Source organism: Hemiscyllium ocellatum, chromosome 14, assembly GCF_020745735.1.
Source record: "Hemiscyllium ocellatum isolate sHemOce1 chromosome 14, sHemOce1.pat.X.cur, whole genome shotgun sequence".
In the NCBI taxonomy this organism is placed as follows: Eukaryota; Metazoa; Chordata; class Chondrichthyes; order Orectolobiformes; family Hemiscylliidae; genus Hemiscyllium; species Hemiscyllium ocellatum.
The window spans coordinates 72,508,981-72,524,973 of NC_083414.1; the positions used below are offsets into that span (position 1 = coordinate 72,508,981).

General features: G+C 44.1%; 1 protein-coding gene across 1 annotated transcript in view; it reads left to right on the plus strand.

The window, feature by feature from the left end:
* Nucleotides 1-15,993, plus strand: part of cacna2d2a (calcium channel, voltage-dependent, alpha 2/delta subunit 2a) — an 871,148-nt gene that overhangs the window by 543,175 nt on the left and 311,980 nt on the right. Inside the window, exon 6 of the mRNA XM_060835047.1 lies at nucleotides 5,239-5,251. Within this exon, the coding sequence (XP_060691030.1) occupies nucleotides 5,239-5,251 (13 nt within the window). The remainder of the gene's footprint in view (nucleotides 1-5,238; nucleotides 5,252-15,993) is intronic.

Here is a 15,993-nt window from a genome sequence, read left to right on the forward strand (position 1 = left end):
ATGGGTGACCAAAAGGCAGAGAAAGAGCAGGAAGGCAGTGCAGGTGAACCTGCAGTCATCTTCCTGTAACGTTTGAATACTGTTGGGGGAGATGACTCACCAGGAAAAGGCAGCAGTAGCCAAGTTCTTGGCACTGTGGTGTCACTCTGCTGTTCAGAAAGGCGGGAAAAAGAGTGGAAGAGCTATAGGTACAGGGGATTCAATTGTAAGGGGAGTAGATAGGTGTTTCTGTGATCATAAATGAAACTTCTAAATGGTATGTTCCCTCCCAGGTGCACGGGTCAGGGATGTCTCAGATCAACTACAGGAAATTCTTAAGGGAAAGGGTGAACAGCCAGTCATGGTGATGAATGTAGGCACCAATGATATAGGTAAAAAAAATGGAATGAGGTCTGGCAAGAGAAAGTTAGAGAGTTTGGAAACAAGTTGAAAAGTAGGACCTCAGAGGATGTAATCTCAGGATTGCTACCAGTGCCACCTGCTAGTCAGAGTAGGAATGATAGAATATTCAGGATGAATGCATGGCTGGAGAGGTCGTGCAGGAGGGAGGGGTTCAGATTTTTGTGATATTGGGACCGGTACTGGGGGAGGTGGGACTATTATAAATTGAATGGTCTATATCTGGGCCGGACTGGGACCAATGTCCTTAGGGTGCTTCTGCTAATGCTGTTGGGGAACGTTTAAACTAATGTGGCAGAGAAATAGGAACCAAATGAGGAGTTTGGTGGACAGGAAGGAGATAGTAACTAAAGCCTGTAAGGAACTAGATAATGAAGTCAGCATGAGTAAGGGGAATAGTAGGCAGGAAGTGGAGGATGAACGCAGAGGAACTAGTAATCTGAAATTTGCAGTTTTGGGTTGTGTTGTTTTTAGATGGTTTCATGACTGCTCTCCTATCATGGCTCACAGTGAATTTTCTCACTGTCTTCCACTTACTCATTATGCATCATCTTCACCTAGAAGGTTGTAAATCGATGGAATTCCCTGCCCAGTGAAGTAGTTGATGCTACTTCAGTGATGTTTTTAAATCTAAGATGGATTTTTTTGGCCAGTGAAGGAATTAAGGTATGAGGACAGATAAGTGGAGCTATGTTCACAAAAAGATGACAAGTCCACTCTTATTGAATGGCGAGAAGGCTCGAAGGGTCAGATGACCTACTGCTCCTAGTTCTTATGTCTGTTAATCTAAGCTCAGCAATTCCCATCTTGTGGAAATTGTGCAGTAGCAGTCCAAAGTGCTAATTGCTGCTGGGACCTTCTGGTGTTAACGATGCCAATATCATATTTAGAGCTGAAAATGTGTTGCTGGAAAAGCGCAGCAGGTCGGGCAGCATCCAAGGAGCAGGAGAATCGACGTTTCGGGCATGAGCCCTTCTTCAGGAAGGGCTCATGCCCGAAACGTCGATTCTCCTGCTCCTTGGATGCTGCCTGACCTGCTGCACCTTTCCAGCAACACATTTTCAGCTCTGATCTCCAGCATCTGCAGTCCTCACTTTCTCCTACAACATCATATTTGCATTCACTTGCATGAATCACTTTGAGCACTGGCTTAACCTTGTTGTGCTTCACATTATCACATAGAACACATCTCAGAAAGAGAGCCTTGCACCTCGTTTCACTGACAGGGACCTGGAAGTGCTGGTGAATGGGATGATAGTGAGGACGGAACCAGCAAACCGGTCCACACCACCAAACCCAGTCAGCTTGTTCCCAGATAACGTTCCGGGTCAGTGTCACTTCTCAGATCAAGCAACACGCCCAACCATGTGAGAAGCAAGTCAACAATCTTCAGCGCTCCTCAGGGGAATGCTACCATCTTCATAGCACTACCCTTGCACTCGATCTAACTGCACAGTAACATCACCAGCCTAATGGTCACAACTCTTATGCAGCATTCCACTCAAAGGCTGACCTCCACTTCAAGCCCCTAACCTACTGAGTATTCCACTCCTCCGTGTTTCCTATTCACTCACTGGAGCTAGCTCATCCACTTGTCCTGTTCCTTCACCACCAGTAACAACCCTTGCACTCATCTTCATCTCACTGAATTCCTCCTTTTGTCACCATACAGAAGGAACTATCTCATAACTGGACAGACAAGGCCAGATGGGCAGGGCAATTGCTGACATACAGCTACCCAACTCCTATGTGAAGCAGATGCTCATAATGTCTGGAAAAGACTGAGACCAACTATTAGAGACAGTGAGAATATCACCAAAAATCTGTCTTGGTGCATCCACATACTGCCTCACAGCGCCAGGGACACGAGTTAATTTCCAACCTTGGGCTACTGTGCTTGTGGAGTTTGCATGTTCATCTAGTGTCGGCTTGGGTTTCTGCCGGGTGCTCGGTTTCCTCCCACAGTTCAAAGATGTGCAAATTAGATGGATTGGCCATGCTAAATTGCACAAAACATTCAGGGATGTGTAGGATAGGTACATTATTCGCTGGAAATGCAGGATTATAGGGTAGGAGGATAGGTCTGGGTGAGATACCCCTCGGAGGGTTTGTGTGACCTTGTTGGGCCAAATGGCCTGTTTCTCACTGAAGAGATTCTATGATTCTACGATGATTCTATATCGATGCTACGGTCAAGAAAGCACACCATTGCCTCTACCTTCTCAGAAGACCAAGGAAATTTGGCATGTCCACTATTACCATTTTTAATAAATGCACCATAAAAAGCCTCCTTATAAGAAGAGGTTGGATAGACTGGGGCATTTTTCCCTGGAACATAGGAGATTGATGTGCTAGAAGTCTACAAAATCATGAGAGGTAGAGATAAGGTAGATAGCCGACATCCTTTCCCCATGGTCAGGGAGTCTAAAACTAGACAACATCGGTTTAAGTTGGGAGAGGGGAGAGATATAAAATGCTCCAGAGAGGAAATCTTTTCACAGAGGGTGGTAAGTGTCTGGAAAGGGCTGCCAAAGATAGTAGTAAAGCAATTACAATTTTGTCATTTAAGAAATATTTGCACAGGTACATGGATGGCATTGGTATGGAGAGATATGGACAAATGCAGTAACTGGGACTAGTTTAACTCTGACAATTGGATGTCATGGGCAAGTTGAGCCAAAGGGCCTTGTTCCATGGTGTAGACCTCTATGACTCTGTGACAATCCAGTTGCGTCACAACTTGGTATGGCAACTGCTGTGCACATGACTGCGAGGAATTACAGAGAATTGTGAGTGCAGCCCAATCCATCGGGAAAAGCAGCCTTCCTCACATTGACTCCTTCTATACTTCCCACTGCTTTGAGGAAATAGCCAACATAATCAAATATTTCACCTGGTTATACTGTCTTCCACCCTTTTCCATTGGGCAGGAGATACAAAAGTTTGAAAACATGTATCAACAGATTTAAGAATAGCTTACATTAGATTAGATTAGACTTACAGTGTGGAAACAGGCCCTTCAGCCCAACAAGTCCACACCAACCCGCCGAAGCGCAACCCACCCATACCCCTACATTTACCCCTTACCTAACACTATGGGCAATTTAGCATGGCCAATTCACCTGGCCCGCACATCTTTGGACTGTGGGAGGAAACCGGAGCACCCGGAGGAAACCCACGCAGACACGGGGAGAACGCGCAAACTCCACACAGTCAGTCGCCTGAGTCGGGAATTGAACCCGGGTCTCAGGCGCTGTGAGGCAGCAGTGCTAACCACTGTGCCACCGTACTTCTCTGCTGTTATCAGACGTTTGAACGGGCCTCTCATAAAAGAGAGTTGACCTTTATCTGCACCTTTAAGCAGCAATTTGATAGGTACATGGATAGGTGCTTAAGCTAGGACAAATGTTCGGCACAACATCGTGGGCTGAAGGGCCTGTTCTGTACTGTATTGTTCTATGTTCTATGTTCCTCTGTAGCTTTAACATAATGTTCTGCATTTTATTCTTATTATCCTGATGGAGTTATGTAAGATATGATTTGTCTGGATACTTTATCTGTATCTTGGTATATGTGACAATAATAAATCAAATAAATCAACTCCATATCCATACAATCTAGTAAATATCATTGTGCTGTGCTACGCTGTTCTTTCTTACTACAGCAGTTAATGTATTCTTAAGATGCTCAGCTTCTACACCATAGCTCAATGAATGGCCTCTCTTTTAAGTAGGTAGCACTAGCGCCAATACAGTTTCTGTCCTAAAGAGTTCAGCAATCAGCTCCTCTTCCTCCACTGAGGAAGAAAATCCCTCAGGAGATGGATCAATGAGACTATCTCCTGAGCCTCCATCAGCTCAAATACTTGCACCTTGGTATGTTCCAGCAAAGGTTCAAGAGCGTAGTGTCATTGAGCTATAAACATGGAACCAGACACTTCTGTCCAACACGTCCACGCTAACCCGATGTCCTAAATAAATCTAGTCCCATTTGCCAGCATTTAGCCCATATCCCTCTAAACCCTTTCTATTCATATACCTATCCAGATGCCTTTTAAAAGTTGTAATTGTATTTTCCTCTGGCAGCTTATTCCATACATGCACCACTCTGTACATGAAAAAGCTGCACCTTAGGTCCCTTTTAAATCTTTCCCCTCTCACCCTAAACCTATGCCTTCTAGTTTTGGACTGTGCTATCTTGGGGAAAAGACCTTGTCTATTCGCCCTATCTATGATTTTATAAACCTCTATAACGTCACCCCTCAGCATCTGACACCTAAGGGAAAATAGTCCCAGCCTATAGCTCAAACCCTCCAACTCTGGCAATCTCCTTGTAAATCCTTTCTGAACCTTTTCAAGTTTCGCAACCTCCTTCCTATAGCAGGGAGACCAGAATTGCACAAAGTATTCCAAAAATGTCCTGTCCAGCCACAACATGACCTCCTAATTCCTATACAACACAATCTGCTGAGCACATCACTGTCACATCTTCTTAGCTATCCAAGGAAGAAATGCCCGGGATCACTGGCATTCAGGATTGTCAAAGCGCTGCTCAGACCCAGGCAGGAAATGATCCTGTGGTGTTAGTCACTAATGACTTTGTCCAGATACACAGACAGGTACAGCAGTAGCCGAAGGCTTGGCAGAGTCACTCAATAAACTGGTATGCTCATCTGCACTCCATCACTACAGCTGTTGGTGTTCAGTGACAAGATGAGAGAAGGTGAAGAGACCTCGGGTCCTTGACTTCACTCCAGTTGACACTTCATCCATCAGGATGGTGCCATTATAAATCTAGACAGGACGAACCACACACAGGCCCTCGGAGGTTTCTTCTCAGGACACTCCAGAAGGTGAATGATAGGGGGAGGGTCAGAAGAATCTACCTTGGGATGCCTCTTGAAGTGTTAATGTTCATAGGGTAGTTTTTGGATACCAAATCACAAATTAAGCCTCAAGCAAAGTTACCATTGTGCCATTGAATATTATGACACTCTTTGAGTAATTGCTTCTCTCTCTGGCATCTTGTGCTCAACAATAGATCACTTTATCATGCTCAATGTGATGTTCCTTCTAGTAGATATCCTTATCTGTATCCTTAGAAGACTGCCAGCATCTCAGCATCTAAACCATCCACTGTCTCTCTGCTCCACTTATGTCAAGTTTGGAGTATAATGCAGAGCCCCACCTGAACCTGATGAGCCCTATGTTTAGTTTCTCGATGATCCTGATAGGTGAAGTGGTCAGTATTGTATCTGAATTCTGGATCAGTCAGTCGGTTCCGTTAAAGTGTCCTCAACTATTTTAGAGAGGATATTCCTTGTTTTTCAGCAGCCAGCTGCATATGGCATGTGGTCCTTGAATTGAGGCAAGAACTTTTGATTAATCAAATATACAGACAATTCTGAGGACACCTGACACAGCCCTCCAAGACATCACCATGTTAATAACAATTGAGCTACACATTGATTGAGTGGAACTCTTTGTTGTTACTAATTTCAACAGAATTATCATATGTAGGTGGTATAGATATGGTGGACTCAGCACCGACTCTTCTGTGATAATTGACTCTTTTATGTCCTGCACATGGGGGAGCTACTGGAATTGCTAAATGCTGCTGCTTGAGCTGCTGGCTGTTGCACTAGAAGAAAATAGATGAAGAGCTACGATCTTAAATAATTCATTCATCACCTCTTCCCCTCACAGAGTGAATCTCTCAGCAGCTGTACAGACCAAGGCGGCTACTGCAGGCTGTGTTGTGCTTGGGGCAGAAAGTGACATAGGAAGGAGTGGGTGTGGCAGCAGACTACTTTCACTTTTTTTGCCTGGCTTCTGCTTTTTCCTGACAGGAAGTCTCGAGTTGCTCAGCACCTTCCCAGATGCACCCCCTCCATTTTGTACTTGGGCCAGTGATTCCCAGGTGTCTGTGGGAATGTCACACTTCGCCGGTGACGTCTTGAGGGTATCACTGAAGTGTTTCCTTTTTCCACCAGGGACGCTCCTGTTTTGAAGCTGGAAGAAGAGCACCTGATTGGGGAGTCTTGTGTCTATCATGCAGATGATGTTCCCAGCCCATTGTAGCTGATCAGGGTGGTCAGTGCCTCAAGGGGACTTTGGCCTGGTTGAGAGCACTGGTGTTCGTGTGTCTATCTTCCCAGTGGATTCACAAGATCTTGCGCAAGCAGCATTACTGGTACTGTTCCAGTGCCTTGGGTATCTGTTGTAGACAGTCCACGCCTCAGAGCCATATAGGAGTGCAGGAGCCACCACAGCTCTGTAAACCATCTGATGTTGTTATTCTCGAACACCCTTTTCCTCAGGTGGCTGAAGTCTGTGCTGGCACATTGGAGGCAATGCTGGATATCTTCATCAATAGGCTCTTTGACCAACAGGACACTACCAAGGTATTGAAAGTGGTCAATGTCCTTGAAGATCTCCCCATGAAATTTGATGATCGAGGGTTTACTCCACCATGCCAGGCCAGGTTGGTGGAGGATCTTTGTCTTCCGGATGTTCAGAAAGAGACCCATACTCTCAAATGCCTCCATAAAGGTGCTGACAATGTTCGGGAGTACATCCTCTGAGATTGCACACACACAAGCATCATCTACATACTGCAGCAGGATGACACTGGTTGAGGTAGCTTTGATTTTGGCTTGAAGGTGGCCAGAGGTTGAATAATTTCTCACAGGTTCTGTAAGTTCCACCCCAGTGGGGAGCTTGGCGATGAGGTGAAGCATTGTAGTGAGGTAGATTGAGAACTGTATTGGGGCGATAACACAGCCCTGCTTGACATTGATCCGAAGGGGAATGCGTCAGTGGTAGAGCCATTACCACGACTTTCATGTCATCATGGAGCAGGCAAAGGATTGTGACATGGTACAGCCAAAGTGGAGAAGGATGTTCTGTAATGCTTCCTGATTGACGGTGATAAAGACATTTATAAGGTTGAAGAAAGCCATATACAGTGGTAGGTTCTTTTCTCTACATTCTTCTGCAACTATTGTGCAATGAAAATTATGTTTATTGTGCTCCTCCGTGCCTAAAAGCCACTCTGTGACTCCGGAAGGAGTTCCTTAGCCACAGAGAGGAGATAGTTGAAGAGAACCTTGGCAATGACTTTTCTGAGGGTTAACAATGGGGAGACTCCCCTGTCGTTACCACAGTTGGACTAGCTTCCTTTTCTTAAAAATACTCACTTCTGTGGCATCTCGGAGCTCTCCTGGAATACTCTCCTTCCAGGTAAGGCAAATAAGGGTGTGCAGCTGCAGCAGGAACTCTTTACCTCTGCACTTCAACGCCTCAGCAGGGATACTGTCTGCTCCAGCAGCTTTGTTGTTCTGAGGCTGGTGGACAGCCTTCTCTACTTTGTGTAAGCCTGGGATATTGCTGAGCTCATGGCATGTAACATGCTGTGGGATGCTACTCAGATCGATGACAGAGCCCTAGTTGAGGACGTTCTGAAGTGCTCCCTGCAACATTTTTTGATGCCTTCTCTATCTTTGACAAGAGTCATTCTGTCCTTTGCCAGCAGTGGAGTGGGGTCTTTAGTGTTTGGTCTGTATGTGATCATAACAGCACAGAAGAAACTGTGTGCATGTCATGATTGATGCCCATTCATTGGGCCTCCGGTGCTTTCTCCACGATAACCTGTCTTTATATTATGGATTTGCTTTTGGACCACTCCATTCAGTCACCTGTAGGCATGCCTTTTTTCTTCCGAATGCAGTTGTCATTTTACACTCAGAAATGCCATGCATTTCCAGCTTAACAATTCTTGGATCTCCTGATCATTCTAATCAAACCTGTTGTGGTGTTTCCTGGTTGAATGGCTGATTCAAGTTTTGCAGGCATTAATGATGAAGGTTGTAAGAGTGGACCAGAGGCTATTGGGATCCTGCAACTTCGTGTCACTCAGGGTCGCTAGATTTGTGGACAGGATTTGGTTGTATGAGACTATGTTTTGCTGGTCTTTAAGTGCCTCAATGTTGAACTTTTTACGGCAGTGCTTCTTTTGTCTCTGCTCTAGCCGGGCTTTATTTACGTTAATCCCAGTTCGGATCAGGCAACGATTCGTCCTGCAGTTGACGACTCATGTCATGGCACGTGTGATTTTAACATCTTTTCGATCCCTCGTTCTGACAATGACGTAGTCAAAGAGGTGTCAGTGTTTGGAGTGTGGGTGCTGCCACGTTATCTTGGATTTGTCCCCTTGATGGAACAGCGTGTTGGTGATGAGGACATTGTGTATGATCGATGATCTTGAATAAATTGCACTTGTGACCTACCTAATACTTGTTTTAAAGTTCCTGGGATATGGCACAGCTGGCTCAGTCAGCATTTATTGCCAATCCCAAATGGCTCAGGGGCCAGTGAAGAGTCAAGCACATCATTATAGGTCTGGAATCTGTAGGCAAGTCCAGATAAGAGCATCCGATTTCATTCCCTAAAATCATTAATGAACCAAATGCATTTTTACAACTATCAACACTATTTATATGGTAATCATCAGGTTAGCTTTTAATTGCATTTTTTTGTAGATTCATATTTCGCCATCTGTCAAAGTGGGATTTGTACCCGGGTCTCTACAGCATTAGCCTGGGTTTCTAGATTCCCGTCCATCACCACAATGCTACTGCCTCCCTGTTTGTGGGTTGAGGATTGGGAGCTGCTGCATAGTTCCTGTTGGCTCCTTGGACCGAGCCTGTAACATAAAATTTAAGCAGTCCTGTAGCCTTGACATTCGCCTTCAGAGCACAGCTCCTGCGTAAGATGACACAATTCCGTTTTGGTATTTCAGGGCATCCTCAGTCTAAACTGAGCTTTGGGCATCTGTAGGAAACTACAGTTAGGATAATTGATTCTGGCTTTCTTCATCAACTTCAGCTTTCTGAGAGGATGTTCTGCTGCTGCTTCTGCCTTCCAAAGGGCATGCTGGAGGTTGCTCTTGTTCCTGGGAATGCTAAACCATTTGTAATGGTTGTCTCATGAATTGTCTGTAAAGGAATACAACAACGATGATGGCACCAGCCTCAGAGCATCTATTCTGGATGGTAGGCTGTTGCTATGTGGTGTAATTTAGATCCAGTGCATCTTCTCATTGATTCCTGGGTAGTCATAGAAAACAGGAATGAGCATTTATTTCGGCTGCAATACGCTATGGCAGGGAGGCCTCCCAGGATGAGGGCTAAATCCCCTTGTCTTGGAGATAAGATGGTAAAGAACAGATCTTGTAAACATTTTCAAAATTGTGAGTGGGTTTGATAGGGTAAACAAGGGGAAACTGTTCCCACTTATAAAAATATCAAGAACCAGTAGTAAATATGAATTGAGAAATATCTTTTCCATGTCGTGAGAGTTTGAGTCTGGATTGCATTGCCTGGAAATGTGGAAGAGGCAGATTTCAGTTGAAGTATTCGAGAGGGCATTGGATGATTATTTGGATAGAAATTATAAATAAGGGTATGGGAAGAAGGGAAATTGGAAGTGGGTAGTGATGCTTATCTGAAGTGCCAGTGCAAATATGATGGGCTGAATATCCTCTTTTTGCACCATGACACTTCTGTGTTTCAATGATAATGCCACTACATGAACTATTAACTTATTCAGATGGGTTCAGCACAATCCATGTCACCAAACAACATTACTTTGGCAGGTCTACAACCTCATTAGCCCACAATGCACCCAAGAAATACACTATTAAATAAAACAGACTGTACCCTTACACACTTACAGTTTAGTGTGCAGGTTTAGCAGCTCCGAGGTGTTGTGCAACACTGAAACATGTGGAATCTGTTTCTGAATTAGTGAATGCTGGTGACACCTTTAAGTTAACCTGTGGTCACATCAACCTTGCAAAGATGGCAAACTTTCAGTTGTTATCGACGACAGAATGATGAGGATTTCTTGAGACCAAGATTTACCATGTACATTGTTGGTCAATGCAACTGCACATGAATTGTATTTTGATCAAAGATGTGTTGCATCACTGAATCAAATGATGTCTGATAAATGCCTGAATCAATTTCTCCCAGCAGGATCTTACAAAGCAAGTATGCCCCAACCCACTCCACAGATAAAAATAAAATAACTTACTCCCACAACTATGAATGTGTTGAAAATAATTTTTCTTCCTTATTGTGCACTTAAAGTTTGGTCAAAAATGAGATGTTATCCAGTAAGTGCTCTTGTGAGTGGGTTACAGGATCTACCTGATTGGCTAGATTTCTAACCCTCTAACCACCTTTCATGTGTTATGATGCTGACCTCTTCTTTTAATTCATTCCTGAGTTATGAGTATCGCTGGCTGGGCCAAATTTCATTGCCCATCCCTAGTTGCCCTTGAGAAGTTGGTGGTGAGCTCCCTTCTTGAACTGCTGCAGTCCATGTTCTGTAAGTAGATCCACATGCTGTTAGAGAACATTGAAAGAACAGTGATATATTTCCAAGTCTTAAGAGTGAGAGGCACATGCAAAGTGTTTGCTGCCTAAGCTGATGACACATGCTGCAAGTGTAACCTTGATGCAACATGGCGCTATACAGCAACATGACCTTCCTCTTGACTGTTCAGTGCTCTGGATAGATTCAAACAGCCTGCCTTACTGTCTGCACAAAACACAATGTGAGCCTTAGGTACTATGAGCCTCCACGGAAGTACAAAGTGAATGAACATTAAGAAACCAAGCCAAAAAAAACAATGAAATACATCTTGTCCAGATGAATGAAATAGATATGTGTCTCTGTATGCAAAGTGACCTGAGTATTGCAACATAAGGGATTGGTAAACTTCAAAGCATAGTGGATGATGTGCTGATTTTTATTTGGATTTGGTTCAAGATCAGCCTTGATGTGATGAGACAGGTGGTTTCTTGATGTTGACTTCCAGAGAAGAGAGTTGAAAGCATTGCTCCAAGGAGTAATGAGATGTTGGCAAATGAAACACACTGGCTACAAGTGTGGTGGAGGCAGTTTCAATCAAGGCATTCAAAAGGGCATTTGGTGTCAATTTAAATAGAAACTGTGCAGGATTATGGGGCAATGGCAAAAGAATGGCACTAAGTCATGATACTGATTTGAAGAGCAAGTATAAACATGATGAGCTGAATGGCCTAACTTCCCGCTTTAAAATCCTGAGAGTCTGATGCTTCGTAATATTAGAATCTTCTCTTCCAATCTAAAATTTGTTACACCTCACTGGGGAGCATGCTGGAAATCAAACATTGCCATTCCTGGAGTCTTTAGAAAAGGTAAAGATTTTAAGAACTACACGGAAGTCCCTAATTTACCTGTCTATCAGAACACAGGTTGACAGAAAGCATGGGCCAGATTTCTATACATAACAAGAATAACTTTATTAAAATAGTCTGTATCCATAGGTAAACAATTATAAACTGTTCGCAAATAACTCTGCTAGTAACATCTCTAATTCCCTTAAAAGTGCCCACTTACAACGCAGATAAGGAATGGGGAGACATGGGTGTTATGACTGAAGGAAAAACTGAGAAAGCAGTTCAATGACCTCTGTTCATCTCAGCAGATTCTCTGGTCCTTGTGTTCTTTGGTACATTATTTCTTAGTGCTCCTTCTCTGGATGTTTTCATTACTATGTAGGAGATGCGTGGGGCTGGTTCACACTCTTAAAAAAAGGTCTCTGATCCATTACTTAAAAATCACAGCTTACAACAACTGCTGACGAAGAACAATTTTGCAGGAGCAGTGGGAGCAGTGAGAGCGAGGACCAGCGGGCTGCTGGGAAGGTAAATTAATCCTTTAATAACTTACCTCATGGGATCAGCGGTCTCCATTTTGCAGCAGCGGTGAGAGCGAGGACCAGGGGGCTGCCAGGAAAGTAAGTTAATCCTTTAATAATTTACCTCGTGGGATCAACAGCCTCCATTTTGCAGCAGCAGCGGGAATGGTGAGAGTGAGGACCATGGGGCTGCTGGGAAGGTAAATTAATCCTTTAAAAACTTAACTTGTGAATAGGCAGAGCACCTGCTGAGCTGGAGTGGACACGGGACTGCTGAGTAAGTGAGGTAATTTATTGGGCAGTTGCTTTACCCGAAACACTATTCCCATAGTCTTTCCCATCCGTCGTCCTCCTCAACGAAAACAAAAGGTTCTGTGTGCTGATTCAGTAAGGTTACTAGTTTTTTCAATAGAATCTTTGGGAATTCAGAACAGTGGGAATGGATGTTAGGACGGTTACATGCTTTTCCAGTAGGATGTGAGAGGTAACGGTCACCACTAGTGTCCCACATACTTTGTCTGCAGGAAGTGCATCCAACTCCAGCTTCTCGGAAACCGTGTTAGGGAACTGGAGCTGGATGAACTTCAGATCATTTGGAGGTGGAGGGGGTAACAAAGAAGAATTACAGGGAGGTAGTTTCACCTCAGGTACAGGAAAAAGGGTACATGGGTTACAATTGGGACAGAATGGGAAAAGGCAGACAGTGCAGAGATCCCCTGTGACCTTTCCCCTCAATAATAAGTATACCATTTTGGATACTGTTGGGGGGAAGATCTCTCGGGAAAGCCGTAGTGGCCAGGTCCCTGGCAATGAGCCCTACTTTGTGGCTCAGAACTTGGACCTACGATGTTGTAGCCATTACAGAGACATGGATTTCACAAGGGAGGAATGGTTGCTGGATCTTTTAAAAAGAACAGGGAGGGGAGGTAAAAGAACAGAGATGGGGAAGTTGCATTGTTAGTTATAGAGTACATCCCAGCTGCAGTAAAGCAAGTTGATGAGGAGGGTTTATCCACTGAGTCAATATGGGTGGAAGTCAGTGAGAGGAAAGGAGCAATCACTTTATTGGGTATTTTCTATTGACCCCCCAATAGCAGCAGTGAGATGGAAGAACAGATTGGACAGCAGATCTTGGAAAGGTGCAGATGTAAGAGAGTTGTTGTTATGGGTAACTTCAACTTCCCCAGTATTGATTGGAACCTCCTTAGTGCAGATGGTCTGGATAGAGCTGATTTTGCCAGGTGTGTCCAGGAAGGATTCGTGACTCAATATGAAGGTAGGCTGACTAGGGGAGAGACCATATTGGATTTGGTGCCAGGCAACGAGTCAGGTCAGATGTCCGATCTCAACTGCCTCACCTTTACCATAGCCATGGAGAGGGATAGGAACAGACAGTATTGTTATTAATTGGGGAAGGGAAATTATACTGCTATTAGACAGGAGCTATGGAGTATAAATTGAGAACAATTATTCTACAGGAAATATACAACAGAAATGTGGAGGCTATTTAAGGAGCACTTGTTGTGAGTGTTGTATAACTTTGTCCCACTGAGACAGGCAAGGAATGGTAAGGTGAAGGAACCTTGGGTGACAAGAGAAGAGGAGCTTCTCATCAAAAGGAAGAAGGAAACTTACTGAAGGTTGAGGAAGCAAGGATCTGGCACAGCTGTAGAGGATTACAGGGTAGCTAGGAAAGAACTCAAAAATGGACTGGGATGAGCTTGGAGGGGGCATGAAAAAGCCTTGACCGGAATGATTAGGTGAAGACTAAGAGAATAATCAGAGGGTAAGGCTGATCAGGAATTGTGAAGGGAACTTGTGCCTGGAATCTAAAAAGATAGGGGAGGCCCTAAATTAGTTTTTTTGCTTCGGTATTCACTAGAGAGAGGGACCTTGTTGATAGTGAGAACGCCGTGGACCAGGTTCATTGGCTTGAACAGATTGATATTAAGAAAATAGATGTGCTGGAAATTCTGGGAACATCAAGATAGATAAGTCCTCAGGACTGGACCAGATATATCCAAGGGTACTACGTGAGGCGAGGACTGAGATTATTGCACCTCTGGCGATGATCTTTGTATCCTCACCCTACACGGGAATAGTACCAGATGATTGGAGGGAGGCGAGTGTTGTTCCTGTGTTCAAGAAATGGAATAGGGAAATCTCTGAGAATTATGGATCAGTCACTCTTACATGTATGGTAAGCAAGGTACTGGAAAGGATTCCGAGAGATAGGATTGATGACTATTTGGAAAACCGTAGTTTGATTAAAGGTAGTTAGCATGACTTTGTGAGGGACAGGTCATGCCTCTCAAGCCTTATTGATTTCTTTGAGGATATGGCGAGACAAGTTAACCAAGGTCGGGCAGTAGATGTGGTGTATATGGATTTCAGCAAGGCATTTTATAAGTTTCCCCATGGTAGGCTCATTCAGAAAGTTAGGTCTGGGATACAGGGAAGTTTGGCTGTCTGGATACAGAATTGGCTGGATGAAAGAAGACAGCGAGTGGTAGTGGATGGAAAATATTCTGCCTGGAGGTCGGTGACCAGTGGTGTCCTGCAGGGATGTTGTTGGGCCTCTGCTCTGTAATTTTCAATAAATGACTAAGATGGAGAAGTGGAAGGGTGGGTTAGTAAGTTTGCTGATGACACAAAGGTCAGTGGTGCTGTAGATAGTGTTGAGAGCTGTTGCAGGCTACAACAAGATATTGACAGGATGTAGAGCTGGGCTGAGAAGTGGCAGATGGAGTACCTGAATAAATGTGAAGTGTTTCATTTTGAATTTGAATGCTGAATACAGGATTAAAGACAGGATTCTTGGCAGTGTGGAGGGACAGTGGGATCTTGAAGTCCACGTACATAATCCCTCAAAGTTGTCACCCAAATTGATAAGGTTATTAAGAATGCCTATGGTGTTTTGGCTTTTATTAACAGGGGGATTGACTTTGAGAGCCGGGAGGCTTTGCTGCAGCTCTATAAAACCCTGTTTAGACCACATTTGGAATATCATGTGCAATTCTGGTCACTTCATCATAGGAAGGATGTCGACACTTTAGAGAGGGTGCAGAGGAGATTTACCAGGATGCTGCCTTGATTGGAGGGCTTCTCTTATGAAGAGAGGTTGGGTGAGCTAGGGCTTTTCAAACTGGAGAGAAGAAGGAAGAGAAGTGACTTGATAGAAGTGTACAAGGTAATGAGAGGCATAGATAAAGTAGATAGACAGACACTTTTCCCATAGGCAGAAATGGCTGTCATGAGGAGTCATAATTTTAAGGTGATTGGAGGAAGGTATATATGTCAGAGGTAGATTCTTTATGCAGGGAGTGGCATGTATGTGGAATGCACTGCCAGCGGTGGTAGTAGAGTCAGAGAGAGAGTTAGGGACATCTAAGCAACTGCTGGACAAGCACATGGACAGCAGTGAATCACGAGGTGTGTAGGTTAGGTTGATCTTAGATTAAGATAAATGCTTGGCCCAACATCAAGGGCCAAAGGGCCTGTACTGTTCAGTGTTATATGTAACGATAAACTGGTGTTCTTCAGGTTTAAATCTTACTTTACTACAGTGAATAGAGAAAGCTCCTGAGCTGATGGATGTTGAATGCTTCTCACTATCTGTTAATATTCCTAAAGTGGTCAGCTACCTGAGAACCAGTTACATAGTTTATGGTCAGCAGGAGGCCTTTGTCATCAATAAGCAGTCACTATTTCACAGACCAAACAGCTACTTAACACTGGTTGGGTTTCCATTTGTACCCAGTTCTTGGCTGCAGTTCATCTGCAGCATCACCTGTTACTGCTGAGACCAACAGCTACGTAAACAGTGTCTAAAATGAGTAAAAACTA